General features: G+C 35.7%; 1 protein-coding gene across 3 annotated transcripts in view; it reads left to right on the top strand.

Moving 5' to 3' along the window:
• Positions 1-17617, top strand: part of LNPK (lunapark, ER junction formation factor) — a 79646-nt gene that overhangs the window by 31747 nt on the left and 30282 nt on the right. For all 3 annotated transcript variants that reach the window (XM_061202262.1, XM_061202272.1, XM_061202280.1), the window contains exons 7-8: positions 3245-3328; positions 3411-3462. In XM_061202262.1, the coding sequence (XP_061058245.1) occupies positions 3245-3328; positions 3411-3462 (136 nt within the window). The remainder of the gene's footprint in view (positions 1-3244; positions 3329-3410; positions 3463-17617) is intronic.

Below are 17617 nucleotides of genomic sequence, written 5' to 3'. Positions count from 1 at the left end.
GAAATCAGAAAATGATTTAAAATCTGAATTAGTAAAAACAATATTGATTTCAACAGCAAAACAAAATCAGGATAAGCAGACAGTATTTTCATCATTTTAAAAATATGAGTTTAAATAATGCAACATGTACCCTAAAGCTGTGAATTGAAGATGCTTTTAATAATTTGACCAAAGTCAGTACAAAACAGAAGACATTTTTCTACATCTGGAATATTTGTTATGAAACAAGGATCAAGACTATTGGATAGGGCAATTAATGCTTTGTGTGTTTTAAAATTTTATTTCAAGAGTTATAATTTAAATATTGTATAATTATCTTTCAGAATTAAAAAAATTGACATTTATTTTGTGTTAGTGTTCCCTTCTTTATGATGAAATTCTATATCAGGTAGAAATAATTTTTATATGTCCTCAAAATATATAATCTTGCCAAAATAATGTTGATTCATAATAAATAAGCAACCATGTATTTATTATTCTCTTTTTTATTTTTATTTCTTTAATTTTAATTTATTTATTTTATTTTTAAATTTTTGGCTGTGTTGGGTGTTCGTTGTTGCACGCTGGCTTTCTCTAGCTGCGGCGAGCAGGGGCTACTCTTGTGCGCGGGCTTCTCATTGCGGTGGCTTCTCTTGTTGCAGAGCACGGGCTGTAGGCACGTGGGCTTCAGTAGTTGCAGCATGCGGGCTCAGTAGTTGTGACTTACGGGCTCTAGAGCGCAGGCTCAGTAGTTACGGCACGCGGGCTTAGTTGCTCCATGGCATGTGGGATCTTCCCGGACCAGGGCTCGAACCCGTGCCCCCTGCATTGGCAGGTGGGTTCTGAACCACTACACCACCAGGGAAGCCCCTATTATTCTCTTTTTTAAATAAAAAACTTTGAAACTTTTAGTATACTCATATCACAGAAAAACAATTCACTCTTTGTTACATCATTCATTATTATTTGAAATATGTAAAATTTTAGTAAGAATACAGAGTAATTTATAATTTAGGGAATTCTGAGAATTCAATTTCTCATTCCTGAATCCTGATATTAATATGTTGGGTATTTGAAAACACTGCTTGTTTCAGATCCACTCTGAATAAGTGAGGTATCATTGAAGATTATGCATTTTTGTGTTAGGTACTGTTATAGACTCTCCTACATTATTTAAATTGCATAACAGTGCTATGAGAAAGTATTAATGTTTCTGATCTACAAAAGGAGAAACTGAGGCTAACAGACTTGCTCAGTCTTTCTACAGCTAATTAAGAATGGAGATGTACTTTGAACCCAGATCTTTTCTGATGTCATGGTTTCAAGTTTGTATTCTTCCCACTGATCAGATGTCTCCCTATTTATAAAACAAATTATTCACTTAAAATGTAGTAGGAATATATGTGTTAATTAAGCTATTACGTGAAAAAAGAATTTTTCAAAGTAAATGCAAGAGAAAAAGAGAATGGATTTGTACCTTTTGCTTTTTAAAATGATTTTATTTAAGATACTTTACATGTACATAGACATAAACATGAATACTTGCTGAATGATGTACTAGGAATGGCAATCGTTTAATAAAATGACATTTTAGTTTTGAGTTTTATGTATTGTTTTAAAGATCACAGTTGTATCTAATCTTCTTTTTAAACCTACCAATAGTCTTACTCTAGAATTGTGCTGTCCAAATCAGTAGCCACTAGACCCATGTAGCTTTTAAAATTTACATTATTTAAAGTGGAATAAAAGTAGCTACAGTTGGGTTCCTCAGTTGCACAAGCAATATTTTAAGTGATCATTTATCACATATGGCATTGTAGCTACTCTATTGTGCAGGTATAAACCACTTCCATCATTACATGTAGTTCTGTTGTTACAGCACTGGTCTGGACCATCAAAAATTAATTTGTAGAGATCAGGGATTCAGTTCTTTGCTATTTCATGTAGATTATGTTGATTTGGGGATAGATTCTATCATGCCCTCTCTCTGTCCCCATCCCAAGTTTTTCCCCAACCCTAAAGTAGTAATGTTACAAACATTTTCTTTACATCAGAAATTTAAACTTGCTTGTTTTGAGAATTTATCATAATTTTGAAATAATTAGAAAAATATTTTAGTTTCACTAAACCAAGGTTAATAGATCATTCATCTAAGCACTTCTTAAGTGTTATATTGAGTTTTTAATGAGGAATCTATTAACTATTGTGGCAGCATATTTTAAATTGTATTTTAACTTGGTAAATGTTCTCTGCTTTGCATTTTAAAATAAATGTCGTTTGGAATAAACATGACGTTTAATGAATCTAAGTGGCTCTCAGTGGTCACTGAGAAGGAAAAGGTCCTCTTCCAAGTTTTGCAAAAGCATTTTTATTCTATATATTAGCTATTTGTCATAACTATGACTGTCTTGTACTAAAGTTAAACTTTTTCTGATATTGGGCTGTAACTGCTAAAATGATACTTTACTAGTGATTACTTTTTAAATTAAACCCACATATTAAGCCATAAAGTGACTTGAGTGCATTGTAAATAAAATTCTATAATAATGAAGTGCTTTAATTACAGTCCCTAGTGTGAGCATAGAACTCAGTAAAATCTTTACTTAAGTTCTTATTACGTTCAGTTTTTTCCCTCTAAATTTGTTTGAATCTAAGTAAAAAAGGGGGAGCTTCAGCTTTTAAAGTCATTTGAGCAAATTCCATGAGAGAGCATGGCTGTTCTCCCAGTTAAGTGAGTTTTCACTGCATTTTGCAGCAAGCTAGTTGCTTCTGCTAATAAATAATCTAAAATCGATGCTGACAGCAGTTAATTGGCACAGAGATTTTATTTTGTAAAGCTCTTGGCTAACGACCTTCTTTAAATTAATAGCATTAAGTGCTAGGAGGAAATAAATCTGAGGAATTGCCTGTCATTTGCTTGTCATGTCTAATAACTTCCAATAATGATGGCTGATAGATTTTTGCACATTCCATTATTGAAGTTGGTGCATGTAATTATTCTCCTCATTATATGTAAACAATTAGCAATATTTGGTATTTCCTTGCAGTAAAGCTGTTAAATACAAGTAACATATTAGAGGTTAGAAGCCATTTTAAAATCTGGATTTTAATTATTTGAATGTGGAAGTCTTTCATGCTATCTGGATATATTATGTGCTGTTTATTTTAAGCCTTGTACTTGAATACTTTTTGAATAGGACTTATAAAAGTAAGTAGGGTATGTGTGTTTTAAAGTGTGACAACTTGTGGAAATTTTTGTTTGCAGCTTGAAGAAGTCATGGAAAAAGAAACTTATAAAACGGCTAAATTAATTCTTGAAAGGTTTGATCCGGACTCAAAGAAAGCAAAGGTAAGGCTGTAATATCACTACTATTTTATTATAAATCGCACATTGTAGTAGGTCACTGTAATAACATTATTGTATTTGACAGGAGTTGGAGCCGCCATCTGCTGGAGCAACTATAACTGCAAGACCTGGACAAGGTAAATAACTTTGTAGAAACTGCTGCTGCTGTTGGAAAGATCCATATTTACCCAAGTGAGTTCAAAAGTGTGTGAGAAAGAGGTGTGAAAAACTTACGTAGGATGCTTTTATGTTAATTTGTATTTGGTAATTTGGGATATGACTTAAAATAGATGGCAATAAGTTTATTTCATTTTGATTTTATAGAAATATGTTGATGAGTAAAGTTGTTATTATCTGTTGAGATTAAATATATAATTAGTTTTAATCTTTTGAAATTTAAGTGATTTCACCAGTATTTTGTAAGGTTTTTTCCCCCCTTTAAATAAGAGTCTCCTGGAATATCTGCTATTATGAAAATTCTTACATTTTTATGATTTATTTTTTGAGGAATTTAATGAAGATTTTTTGTCAAACTTGAGTTCCTTCTAAAATAACACTTTTAGTTAGGAAGAGAAAAAAATAATTTGGAAATGAGAAAAAAAAATTGAATTACTGCTATATAATAACATTAACTCTTTCTTTTTGAGGTTATATTGCCAGATTACTAGTGAAACCATTACTATTATGTTATTATTTTAAGTGGTTACATAAAGTATTCCCAAGACTGGCACGTGAAAAGATATTTTTGAGTTTGCATTGGCTTCCTTTTTTGTTCTCTTCTCTAGAGTATAATAAAATAACAGGCATACCTCAGATATTGCAGGTTTGGTTCCAGACCACCCCAATAAAGTGAATATCGCAATAAAGTGAGTCACACACACTTTTTGGTTTCCCAGTGTGTATTAAAGTTATGTTTACACTATATAGTAGTCTATTAAGTGTGTAATAGCATTCTGTCTAAAAAAATGTACATACCTTAATTAAAAAATACTTTATTGCTAAAAAATGCTAACCATCATCTGACAGTGCAGGGTTGCCATAAACCTTCAATTTGTAAAATTCATGTTGTGAAAAAACTCAGTATTCACAAAGTACAATAAAATGAAGCACAATAAAACGAGGTATGCCTGTAGTTTGTAAGGCTTTTGTTGCTATATGGAATATACTATTACAAAAATTTAACTTCTACTCTTATAAATCATCAGAATTGGAGCCTGGTTTATAAAGTTAGGGTGACATTTAGAACTTCGAGAAGTCAGTTCTTTTATAAATATCCACAAAGACCATGGGTACTAAATAAGCCATAATAGTTTTAGGTATGCTAATTGGCGGAGGTATGTGGGAAGAATCCCACTGTTTCCCATCTTTTATAAGTAGGATTCTGGTTTATAGAAATATTAGCCTGCTCTTTTGATAAATGTAAAATTCTATCAAAAGTTATGTAAAAGTTTAAATATGATTAAAATAAATTAGTCGTAGAGAATTCCCTGGAGGTCCAGTGATTAGGACTCTGCCCTTCCAACTGCAGGGGGTGCGAGTTCAACCCCTGGTTGGAGAAGTAAGATCCCACAAGCCGCGCTTTGCTGCCGAAAAAAAGAAAATTAGTCATAGATACTTGCAATGTAACACCTACTTTCATAATCAGTTTAAATTTTTCTATAATTTATACTTCTTACTAGTAATTATAAAATTTTTTTGGCCTGCAGGCCAGGTTTCTATACTTTTTACTTGTATGACTGGTAGTAACTTTTCAAAAGTGCTTCTTGAATAACCTTAGTGAATATATTTTTAAAATGTGATATTTTGCAGAAAGCTGTTGCTGTTACTTTAACAAAAATCTGTTTTCTCTCTTATTAAAAAAGAACAGATGTATGATGCCCTTTATTGACATTCTTAAGCATTTATTAATATTAGGCAACATTAGTTCCTTTAAGAATCTAAACTTATCTTTCCTTAGAAACTTTTGAAGCCCCAATTTTTTTCTTCTGCTGTCATATTGTAACTATAGAAAAACCATTTCTGGTCTCTCTACTTTGGATTCCTGCAGCACTGCTTTTGGATATTCTTTTAGGGAGAATTAACATTTAGCTATAATATGAATGAATCATTCACTTCAAAGAATGTATTAAATAACTCTTATGTGTAGACATCATGGGGAATAAAGAGATGAATGTAATATGGTTTTTGACCTTAAGAAGCTTATAACCTATTTTTTTTTAATATTTCTTCTGGGGTACACTATTCTAGTATTTCTAACTTTTCTGGGTCTGTAGATATTAATTGCTATTTGGAATTTTTTTCCCTATTAAAAAAAAATTCTAAACTGTATCTCAACTTTATTCTACTTTTTGAGAATTATAATTTAGTTCCTTGTTTAATTTGATCTTGTTATTATAGGTGACTTTGTCATACATTTTATTTATGTTTAAGTTCTGAGTTTCTGTGAGTTTAAAATTTTTATTTCTTTGCTTTGAACCATTGTTAGTCCGTCAGTCCCTCCCTCCCTTCCTTCCTTCCTCACTCCCTTTCTCCCCAACACCTTCTTCTCTCCCTCCCCCTTTCTTTCCTTTTTGTTTCTTTCACCTATTTCTGAACTTAAATAATAGAAAAGGGAAAAAATACTAAAGGATGTATGTATGTACATATGTGGCTCTCCAAACTGAATCTAATTGTGGTGTCCTTATTTTACTAGCTCTCTTGCATGTTTTCTGAACCAGAACTTGGGTTCATGTGTAGTAGATAGCTTTCTTTTATTTTTTATTATTTAGGTGTTAATGATATATATTACACTAAGAATGATTATAAAATTTGAGAATAGTATTCTTTGATTTGCTTAGGTTTAGCACTAAAAGGAGTATAATATTTACTGAACATAATACTAACCTGACTGCCAGCCTCTCACGGCCCCCCCCCCCCCGCCATTTTTTTATCTCTTGTGTTTTTCTTTATTTTTTAAAAAAATAATTGAAGTATAGTTGACATACAATATTGGTTTCAGGTGTACAACATAGTGATTCAACATTTACATGCATTACAAAATGATCTCCACAATAAGTATAGTAACCATTTGCCACCATACAAAGTTATTATAATATTATTGACTATATTCCCCATGCTGTACACTATATTATATCCCCTTAACTTATTTATTGTGTCACTGGAAGTTTGTACCTTTTAATCCCCTTCATCTATTTCGTCCATTCGCCAACTCCCCTCCCCTCTGGCAGCTACCAGTTTGTCCTCTGTATCTGTGAGTCTGTTTCTGTTTTGTTTTGTTTGTTCCTTTGTTTTGGTTTTTAGATTCCACATATAAGTGGTTTTTGTCTTCCTTTGCCTGACTTATTTCACTTAGCAAAATACCCCCTAGGTCCATCTATGTTGTTGCATATGGCAAGATTTCATTCTGTTTTATGGCTGAGTAATATTCCATTGTATACATAAATACATACCACATCTTCTTTACCTATCTATGGGTGGACACTTGCTATTGTAAATAATGCTGAAATGAACACAGGGGTGCATATATCTTTTCAAATTAGTATTTTTGTTTTCTTCAGATAGAAACCCAGGAGTGGAATTGCTGGATCTTCTGGTAGTTCTACTTTTATTATTTGAGCCAACTCCATACTGTTTTCCATCGTGGCCGCACCAATTTACATTCCCACCAACAATGTATGAGGGTTCCTTTTTTCCTCCTTGCCAACACTTGTTATTTGTTGTCTTTTTGGTAATGGCCATTCTGACAGGTGTGAGGTGATATCTCATTGTGATTTTGATTTGCATTTCCCTGATAGTTAGTGATATTGAGCATCTTTTCATGTGTCTGTTGGTCGTCTGTGTGTCTTCTTTGGAAAAATGTCTATTCAAGTCCTCTGCCTATTGTTTAATCAGATTGCTTGGTTTTTTTGATATTGAGTTGTGTATGTTCTTTGGATATTTTGGATATTAACCCCTTATTCGATATATCATTTACAAATATCTTTTCCCACTCAGTAGGTTGCCTTTGTGTTTTGTTGTTGGTTTCCTTCTCTGTGCAAAAGCTTTTTAGTTTGATTAGTCCCATTTGTTTATTCTTGCTTTTGTTTCTTTTGCCTGAGGAGATAGAGCCAAAAAGACATTGCTAAGACTGATATCAAGGGTTTATTGCCTATGTTTTCTTCTAGGGGTTTTATAGTTTCAGGTTTTGCACTTAAGTCTTTAATCCATTTTGAGTTTACTTTTGTATATGGTATTTGATACTTTTGCATGTAGCTGTCCAGTTTTCCCAACACAATTTATTGAAGAGACTGTCTTTCTCCACTTTATATTTTTGCCTCCTTTGTCATAGATTAATTGACTATAAGCATGGGCTTATTTCTGGGCTGTGTTCTGTTCCATTGATCAATGGGACTGTTTTTGTGCTAGTACAATACTATTCTGATTACTATAGCTTTGTAGTATAGTTTGAACTCTGGGAGCACAGTAACTCTGGCTTTGTTCTTCTTTGGCTATTTGGAGTCTTTTGTGGTTCCTACCAGTTTTAGGATTATTTGTTCTAGTTCTGTGAAAAATGCCCTTGGTATTTTGATAGGGATTGCACTGAATTTGTAGATTGCTTCGGATAGTATGGACATTTTAACAGTATTAATTCTTTCAACCCATGATCATGGTATATATTTCCATTTATTTGTGTCATTATCAATTTCTTTCATCGGTGTCTTATAGTTTTCAGAGTATAGGTCTTTCACCTTCTTGGTTAAATTTATTCCTAGCTATTTTATTCTTTTTGATGCAATTATAAATGGGATTGTTTTCTCTTTTTTTCCCTTTCTGCTAGTTCATTATTAGTGAATAGAAATGAAACAGATTTCTGTATATTAATTTTGTATCCTTCAACTTTCCTGAATTCATTAATGAGTTCTAAAAGTTTTTGGGTGATGTCTTTAGGGTTTTGTATATACAATATCATGTTATCTGCATATAGTGACAGTGACTTCTTCCTTTCCAATTTGGATGCTTTTTTTTTTTTTTTTAATAGAGCAAGTCAGTAGAGCAACTGCTCCTAATCTCTTTATTTTTATTTATTATTATTTTCTTGAACTTTATTTTATTTATTTTTTTATACAGCAGGTTCTTATTAGTCATCAGTTTTATACACATCAGTGTATACATGTCAATCCCAATCTCCCAATTCATCACACCACCCTCGCCCCCTCCCCAGCCACTTTCCCCCCTTGGTGTCCATACGTTTGTTCTCTGCAACTGTTTCTCAATTTCTGCCCTGCAAACCGGTTCATCTGTACCATTTTTCTAGGTTCCACATATATGCATTAATATACGATATTTGTTTTTCTCTTTCTGACTTACTTCACTCTGTATGACAGTCTCTAGATCCATCCATGTCTCTACAAATGACCCAATTTCCTTCCTTTTTATGGCTGAGTAATATTCCATTGTATATATGTACCACATCTTCTTTATCCATTCATCTGTCGATGGGCATTTAGGTTGCTTCCATGTCCTGGCTGTTATAAATAGTGCTGCAATGAACATTGGGGTGCATGTGTCTTTTTGAATTATGGTTTTCTCTGGGTATATGCCCAGTAGCGGGATTGCTGGGTCATATGGTAATTCTATTTTTAGTTTTTTAAGGAACCTCCATACTGTTCTCCATAGTGGCTGTATCAATTTACATTCCCACCAACAATGCAAGAGGGTTCCCTTTTCTCCACACCCTCTCCAGCATTTGTTGTTTGTAGATTTTTTGACGATGCTCATTCTAACTGGTGTGAGGTGATACCTCATTGTAGTTTTGATTTGCATTTCTCTAATAATTAGTGATGTTGAGCAGCTTTTCATGTGCTTCGTGGCCATCTGTATGTCTTCTTTGGAGAAATGTCTATTTAGGTCTTCTGCCCATTTTTTGATTGGGTTGTTTGTTTTTTTAATATTGAGCTGCATGAGCTGTTTATATATTTTGGAGATTAATCCTTTGTCTGTTGATTTGTTTTCAAATATTTTCTCCCATTCTGAGGGTTGTCTTTTTGTCTTGTTTGTAGCGTCCTTTGCTGTGTAAAAACTTTTAAGTTTCATTAGGTCCCATTTGTTTATTTTTGTTTTTATTTCCATTACTTTAGGAGGTGGATCAGAAAAGATCTTGCTGTGATTTATGTCAAAGAGTGTTCTTCCTATGTTTTCCTCTAAGAGTTTTATACTGTCCGGTCTTACATTTAGGTCTCTAATCCGTTTTGAGTTTATTTTTGTATATGGTGTTCAGGAGTGTTCTAATTTCATTCTTTTACATGTAGCTGTCCAGTTTTCCCAGGACCACTTATTGAAGAGACTGTCTTTTCTCCATTGTATATTCTTGCCTCCTTTATCAAAAATAAGGTGACCATATATGCGTGGGTTTACCTCTGGGCTTTCTATCCTGTTCCATTGGTCTATATTTCTGTTTTTGTGCCAGTACCATATTGTCTTGATAACTGTAGCTTTGTAGTATAGTCTGAAGTCCAGGAGCCTGATTTCTCCAGCTCCATTTTTTTCCCTCAAGACTGCTTTGGCTATTCAGCGTCTTTTGTTTCTCCATACAAATTTTAAGATTTTTTGTTTTAGTTCTGTAAAAAATGCCATTGGTAATTTGATAGGGATTGCATTCAATCTGTAGATTGCATTGGGTAGTATAGTCATTTTTACAGTATTGATTCTTCCAATCCAAGAACATGTATATCTCTCCATCTGTTTGTTTCATCTTTAATTTCTTTCATCAGTGTCTTATAGTTTTCTGCATACAGGTCTTTGTCTCCCTAGGTAGGTTTATTCCTAGGTATTTTATTCTTTTTGTTGCAGTGGCAAATGGGAGTGTTTCCTTAATTTCCCTTTCAGATTTTTCATCATTAGTGTATAGGAATGCAAGAGATTTCTGTGCATTAATTTTGTATCCTGCAACTTTACCAAATTCATTGATTAGCTCAACTAGTTTTCTGGTGGCATCTTCAGGATTCTCTAGGTATAGTATCATGTCATCTGCAAAGTGTGACAGTTTTACTTCTTCTTTTCCAATTTGTATTCCTTTTATTTTTCTTCTCTGACTGCCATGGCTAGGACTTCCAAAACTATGTTGAATAATAGTGGTGAGAGTGGACATTCTTCTCTTGTTCCTGATCTTAGAGGAAATGCTTTCAGTTTTTCACCATTGAGAATGATGTTTGCTGTGGGTTTGTCATATATGACCTTTATTATGTTGAGGTAAGTTCCCTCTATGCCCACTTTCTGGAGAGTTTTATCATAAATGGGTGTTGAATTTTGTCAAAAGCTTTTTCTGCATCTATTGAGATGATCATATGGTTTTCCTTCTTCAGTTTGTTAATATGGTGTATCACATTGCTGATTTGCATATACTGAAGAATCCTTGCATCCCTGGGATAAATCCCACTGGATCATGGTGTATGATCCTTTTAATGTGTTGTTGGATTCTGTTTGCAAGTATTTTGTTGAGGATTTTTGCATCTATATCCATCAGTGATATTGGTCTGTAATTTTCTTTTTTTGTAGTATCTTTGTCTGGTTTTGGTATCAGGGTGATGGTGGCCTCATAGAATGAGTTTGGCAGTGTTCCTTCCTCTGCAAATTTTTGGAAGAGTTTGAGAAGAATGGGTGTTAGCTCTTCTCTAAATGTTTGATAGAATTCACCTGTGAAGCCATCTGGTCCTGGGCTTTTGTGTGTTGGAAGATTTTTAATCACAGTTTCAATTTCATTACTTGTGATTGGTCTGTTCATATTTTCTATTTCTTCCTGGTTCAGTCTTGGAAGGGTATGCCTTTCTAAGAATTTGTCCATTTCTTCCAGGTTGTCCATTTTATTGGCATAGAGTTGCTTGTAGTAGTCTCTTAGGATGCTTTGTATTTCTGCGGTGTCTGTTGTAACTTCTTTTTCATTTCTAATTTTTTTGATTTGAGTCCTCTCTTTTTCGTGATGAGTCTGGCTAATGGTTTATCAATTTTGTTTATCTTCTCCAAGAACCAGCTTTTAGTTTTATTGATATTTACTATTGTTTTCTTTGTTTCTATTTCATTTATTTCTGCTTTGATCTTTATGATTTCTTTCCTTCTACTAAGTTTGGGTTTTGTTTGTTCTTCTTTCTCTGGTTCTTTTAGGTGTAAGGTTAGATTGTTTATTTGAAATATTTGTTGTTTCTTGAGGTAGGATTGTATTGCTATAAAATTCCCTGTTAGAACTGCTTTTGCTGCATCCCATTGGTTTTGGATCATTGTGTTTCCATTGTCATTTGTCTCTAGGTATTTTTTGATTTCCTCTCTGATTTCTTCAGTGATCTCTTGGTTATTTAGTAACTTATTGTTTAGCCTCCATGTGTTTGTGTTTTGTACGTTTTTTTCCCTGTAATTGATTTCTAATCTCATAGCATTGTGGTCAGAAAAGATGCTTAATATGATTTCAGTTTTCTTAAATTTACTGAGGCTTGATTTGTGACCCAAGATGTGATCTATCCTGGATAATGTTCCATGCGTACTCGAGAAGAAAGTGTAATCTGCTGTTTTGGGATGGAATGTCCTATAAATATCAATTAAATCTATCTGGTCTGTTGTGTCATTTAAAGCTTGTGTTTCCTTAGTAATTTTCTGTTTGGATGATCTCTCCATTGATGTAAGTGAGGTGTTAAAGTCCCCCACTATTATTGTGTTACTGTCGATTTCCTCCTTTAGAGCTGTTAGCAGTTGCCTTATGTATTGAGGTGCTCCTATGTTGTGTGCATATATATTTATAATTGTTATATCTTCTTCTTGGATTGATCCCTTGATCATTATGTAGTGTCCTTCCTTGTCTCTTGTAACATTCTTCATTTAAAGTCTTTTTTATCTGATATGAGTATCGCTACTCCAGCTTTCTTTTGATTTCCATTTGCATGGAATATCTTTTTCCATCCCCTCACTTTCAGTCTGTATGTGTCCCTAGGTCTGAAGTGGGTCTCTTGTAGACAGCATATATATGGGTCTTGTTTTTGTATCCATTCAGCAAGCCTGTGTCTTTTGGTTGGAGCATTAATCCATTCACATTTAAGGTAATTATTGATGTGTATGTTCCTATTACCATTTTCTTAATTGTTTTGGGTTTGGCTTTGTAGGTCCTTTTCTTCTCTTGTGTTTCGCACTTAGAGAAGTTCCTTTAGCATTTATTGTAGAGCTGGTTGGGTGGTGCTGAATTCTCTTAGCTTTTGCTTGTCTGTAAAGCTTTTGATTTCTCCATCGAATCTGAATGAGATCCTTGCAGGGTAGAGTAATCTGGTTGTAGGTTCTTCCCTTTCATCACTTTAAATATGTCATGCCACTCCCTTCTGGCTTGTAGAGTTTCTGCTGGAAATCAGCTGTTAACCTTATGGGAGTTCCTCTGTATGTTATTTGTCGCTTTTCCCTTGTTGCTTTCAATAATTTTTCTTTGTCTTTAGTTTTTGCCAATTTGATTACTATGTGTCTTGGTGTGTGTCTCCTTGGGTTTATCCTGTATGGGACTCTCTGCGCTTCCTTCACTTGGGTGGCTGTTTCCTTTCCCATGTTAGGGAAGTTTTCGACTATAATCTCTTCAAATATTTTCTCGCGTCCTTTCTCTCTTCTCCTTCTGAGACCCCTATAATGGGAATGTTGTTGCGTTTAATGTTGTCCCAGAGGTCTCTTAGGCTGTCTTCATTTCTTTTCATTCTTTTTTCTTTATTCTGTTCCACAGCAGTGAATTCGCCATTCTATCTTCCAGGTCATTTATCCGTTCTTCTGCCTCAGTTGTTCTGCTATTGATTCCTTCTAGTGTATTTTTCATTTCAGTTATTGTATTGTTCATCTCTGTTCTTTGTTCTTTAATTCTTCTAGGTCTTTGTTAAACATTTCTTGCATCTTCTGAGTCTTTGCCTCCATTCTTTTTCCGAGGTCCTGGATCATCTTCACTATCGTTATTCTGAATTCTTTTTCTGGATGGTTGCCTATCTCCACTTCATTTAGTTGTTTTTCTGGGGTTTTATCTCGTTCCTTCATCTGGTACATAGCCCTCTGCCTTTTCATCTTGTCTATATTTCTGTGAATGTGGTTTTTGTTCCACAGGCTGCAGGATTGCACTTCTTCTTGCTTCTGCCGTCTGTCCTCTCCTAATCTCTTTATTTTTAAACCAGGACTTTTCCAGTCTATAGCACCCTGCTAGTGTTGGAAGGTCTTCTGCAGAGGCGGGAGGTGGCTGTGTCTTACCATGAGGACAAGGACACTGGCAGCAGCCTGGATGCTTTTTATTTCTTTTTCTTGTCTGCTTGCTGTGGCTAGGACTTCCAATGCATGTTGAATAAACGTGATGAGAGTGGGCATTTTTGTCTTATTCCTGATCTTAGAGGCAAAGCTTTCAGCTTTCTCTGTTGAGTCTTAGCTCTGGGTTTGTCATATATGAAATTTATTATGTTGAGGTATGTTTCCACTATACCCACTTTGTTGAGAGTTTTTATCATAAGTGGATGTTGGATTTTGTCAAATGCTTTTTCTACATGTATTGAGATAATCAGGATTTTTATCTTTTGTCTTGTTAGCGTGGTGTGTCAGATTAATTGATTTGTGGATATTGAACCATCCTTGCATCCTTGGTTTAAACCCCACTTGATCATGGTTTATGATCCTTCTAATGTATTGTTCAGTTTGGTTGCTAGTATTCTTTTTTTTGATTAATTATTTTTTGACTGCATTGGGTCTTTGTTGCTGCGTGCGGGCTTTCTCTAGCTGCGTTAAGTGGGGGCTACTCTTCGTTGTGGTGCATGGGCTTCTCATTACAGTGGCTTCTCTTGTTGCAGAGCACGGGCTCTAGGTGCGTGGGCTTCAGTAGTTGTGGTGCATGGGCCATTAGTTGTGGCTCGCAGGCTCTGGAGCACAGGCTCAGTAGTTGTGGCGCACGGGCTTAGTTGCTCCGCGGCATGTGGGACCTTCCTGGACCAGGGATTGAACCTGTGTCCCCTGCATTGGCAGGCGGATTCTTAACCACTGCACCACCAGGGAAGTCCTGGTCTTGGTTTTTTGATCCATTCAGCCATCCATTGTCTTTTGATTAGAGCACTTTGTCCATTTACATTTAAAGTAATTATTGATAGGTATGTACTTATTGCCATTCTGTTTATGGTTTTCTGGTTGTTTTTGTAGTTCTTCTTTGTTTCTTTCTTCTTCTCTTGGTTTCTTCCCTTGTGATTTGATGAATATCTTTAATGTTGTGTTTGGATTCCTTTGTTTTGTATGTGTGTTTTGGTTTTAGGTACTATGAGGTTCATATATAATGACCTGTGTATATAGCCGTCTATTTTAAGTTGATGATCTTGTTTTAAGTTCAAACACTTTCTAAAAGCCCTACATTTTTAGCCCCCCATCATGTTTTATGTTTTGAATTTATATCCTTTTATTTTGTGTATCCCTTAAGTACATAGATATAGATGATTTTACTACTTTTGCCTTTCATCATTTCTACTAGCTTTATAAGTGATTGATCCACTACTTTCACTATATGTTTGTCTTTAGTGGTGAGATTTTTCCTTCAGAATTTTCTTATTTCTAGTTGTGGCTTTTTCATTTCCACTTAGAGAAGGCCCTTTAACATTTCTTGTAAGGTCAGTTTTGTGGTGATGAACTCCTCTAGCTTTTGCTGTCTATAAAACTCTACCTCTCCTTCAATTCTGAATGATAACCTTGCTGGGTAGAGTATTCTTGGTTGTTTCTTTTTTTTCTCCAGTACTTTGAATATATTGTGCCACTCCCTTCTGGCCTGCAAAGTTTCTGCTGATAAGTCAGCTGATAGTCTTATGGGGACTCTCTTATGTATAACTAGTTGTTTTTCTCTGCTGCTTTTAAGATTCTCTCATTATCTTTCTCTTTTGACATTTTAAGTATAATGTGTCTTGGTGTGGACCTCTTTGGGTTCATCTTGTTTGGGACTCTCTGTGCTTCCAGGACCTGGATGTCTGTTTCCTTCCTCACACTGGGGAAGTTTTCAGCTATTATTTCTTCAGATAACTTCTCTGCCCCTTTCTCTCTCTCTCTTCCTTCTGGAATTCATGTAATGCGAATGTTAGTATGCTTGATGTTGTCCCAGAGGTCCCTTAAACTATTCTCATTTTTCTGAGTTCTTTTTCTTTTTTCTGTTCAGTTTGGGTGATTTCCACTACTCTGTCTTTCAGATCACTAGTCTATTCTTCTGTATCATCTAATCTTCTGTTGATTCCCTCTAGTGTGTTTTTAATCTCAGTTATTGTATTCTTCAGCTCTGATTTTTTAAAGTATTTTCTTACTCTGCTGAAGTTCTCACTGTGGTCATCCATTCTTCTCCTGAGTTTTGTGAGCATCTTTATGATCATTACCTTGAACTCTTTATCAGATAGATTGTTTATCTCCATTTCATTTAGTTTCTGAGATAGGTCTTGTTCTTTCATTTGGAACATACTTCTCTGTCTTCTCACTTTGCCTAATTCTCTGTGTTTATTTCTTTGTATTACGTAGGCCCGTTACATTTCCTGATCTTGGAGAAGTGGTCTTATGTAGGAGGTGTCCTGTGGGGCCCAGGCACATGCTCTCTTCTGTCCACCAGAGCCAGATGCTTCAGGGGTGTATCCTATGTAGGCTGTGTGTGCCTTTCTCTTGTTGCGGGGCTAACTGCCGTGGGTTTGCTGGTATGCGGGGCTGGCCCCTGGGCCCAGCTGGCTGAGAGGACCTGCTTTGTGCTATTATGGGGGATACATTGGTGGGTGGTGCAGGCCCCCCAGCACATCTGGCTGTGAGGCCTGGTGGCAGGCAACTGATGTGAGCACACTGGTAGGCGAGGCAGGCCCCTGGTGCTAATAGGCTCGAGGGAGGATTCCAGAGCATGCCTGCCGGTTCTGGTGTCATCTAGGTAATATGAGATCACATAAGTGGCTGCTGCCATCATCTCAGTCCCCAGGGGGAGTCCCAGCAGGAGGCTTTCTGAGATCGGCAAGTAGGTCTGACCCTGGCACCTTTCACACTGCTGCCTTTCTGCTTGAATTCAGATTGAGTGAGTTTTTGCCTGCACCCTTTAAGAGCAGTCTCAGTTTCCTACAGCCCTCTGGCTCTGCAAAATGTGAACCCTGCTGGTTTTCAAAGTCAGACATTTTAGGGGCTCATCTTGGTTCAGGAGCCCAGTGTGGGGAGCAGACTCCTCAGTCCTTGGGGAGGACCTCCTTTTTAAGGTTTTAATTGGTATATGGGAATAAATTTGACTTGTATATACTAATTTCTGATTTATTCATTTGTTTTTGTTTTTTCCAGTACATGTTTATTGAGTGTGTGCTGTCAGGCATTGTTTTAGGCCCTGAGGTCATAGTAGTAAACAAAAGAGACAAAAAAAAAAATCTCCCTTTGTGCATGTTGTGGGGGTAGACAATTTTATCTATCAGTTTATCTGTATAGTGTTAGATGGAGGAAAATGAAGAAAGGATGATGTATAGGGACTGTCTTGAGTGAGGGTGGATTGAAGTGTTAAATAGGGTTGTCAGGGAAGGCCACATTGATAAGGTGACATTTGATCAAAGTCATTTGACCTCAGAGGTGAGGGAATGAGTCATGCAGATATCCGAGGGAAGTACATTCCAGACAGAAGGATCAGTAAGTGCAGAGATTGAGTAAAGAGCATGCCCAGATTACTCTAGAAATAGCGTGGAGGCCAATATGGCTGGACTGGATTGAACAATGGGGAGAATAGTAGGAGAGACAGTAAGAGAGGTAGCAAAGGATCATATCATGTGGGGTCTTGTAGAATGTAGACCAGTGTAAGAACTTCAGTTTTCAATTTTTAAAAAATTTTGTTTTTTGTTTTGAGCAGAGGATTGACATGATTTAAATTATGTTTTAAAAGGAAGGTGACTGTGTTGAGGCTGCAAAGGAAGCAAAGGTGGAAGCAGGGAAAGTACTTAGGAAGCTCTTGCAGTTATCTAGGAAAGCACTGATGGTGGCTTGAACCTTTGTTTAGTAACATACGAGGTGGTTTAAGATTCTGCATATATTTTAAAGTTGGAACCTAAAAGATTTCCTGATGGATTGGATATTGGGTCAGAGACAGAGGAGTCAGAGGTGACCTTCAGGACTTTGGCCTGAGTAACTGGGAAGATAGAGTTTCCATTTACTGAGATGGTAGAAATTACAAGAGGAGCACTTTTTGGATGGGGTTTCAGGTGAGGTGGTGAAGAACAGGGTTTGATTTTGGATATGTATGTTTGAGATGCTTATTAGACAGATGTCCAAGTGGGGATTCTAAGGAATTAGTTGAATATGAGT

This window comes from Eubalaena glacialis, chromosome 1 (genome assembly GCF_028564815.1).
Source record: "Eubalaena glacialis isolate mEubGla1 chromosome 1, mEubGla1.1.hap2.+ XY, whole genome shotgun sequence".
Classification (NCBI taxonomy): domain Eukaryota; kingdom Metazoa; phylum Chordata; class Mammalia; order Artiodactyla; family Balaenidae; genus Eubalaena; species Eubalaena glacialis.
Note: the sequence above shows the minus strand (reverse complement) of the source record. Positions and strands in the feature narration are given on the sequence as shown.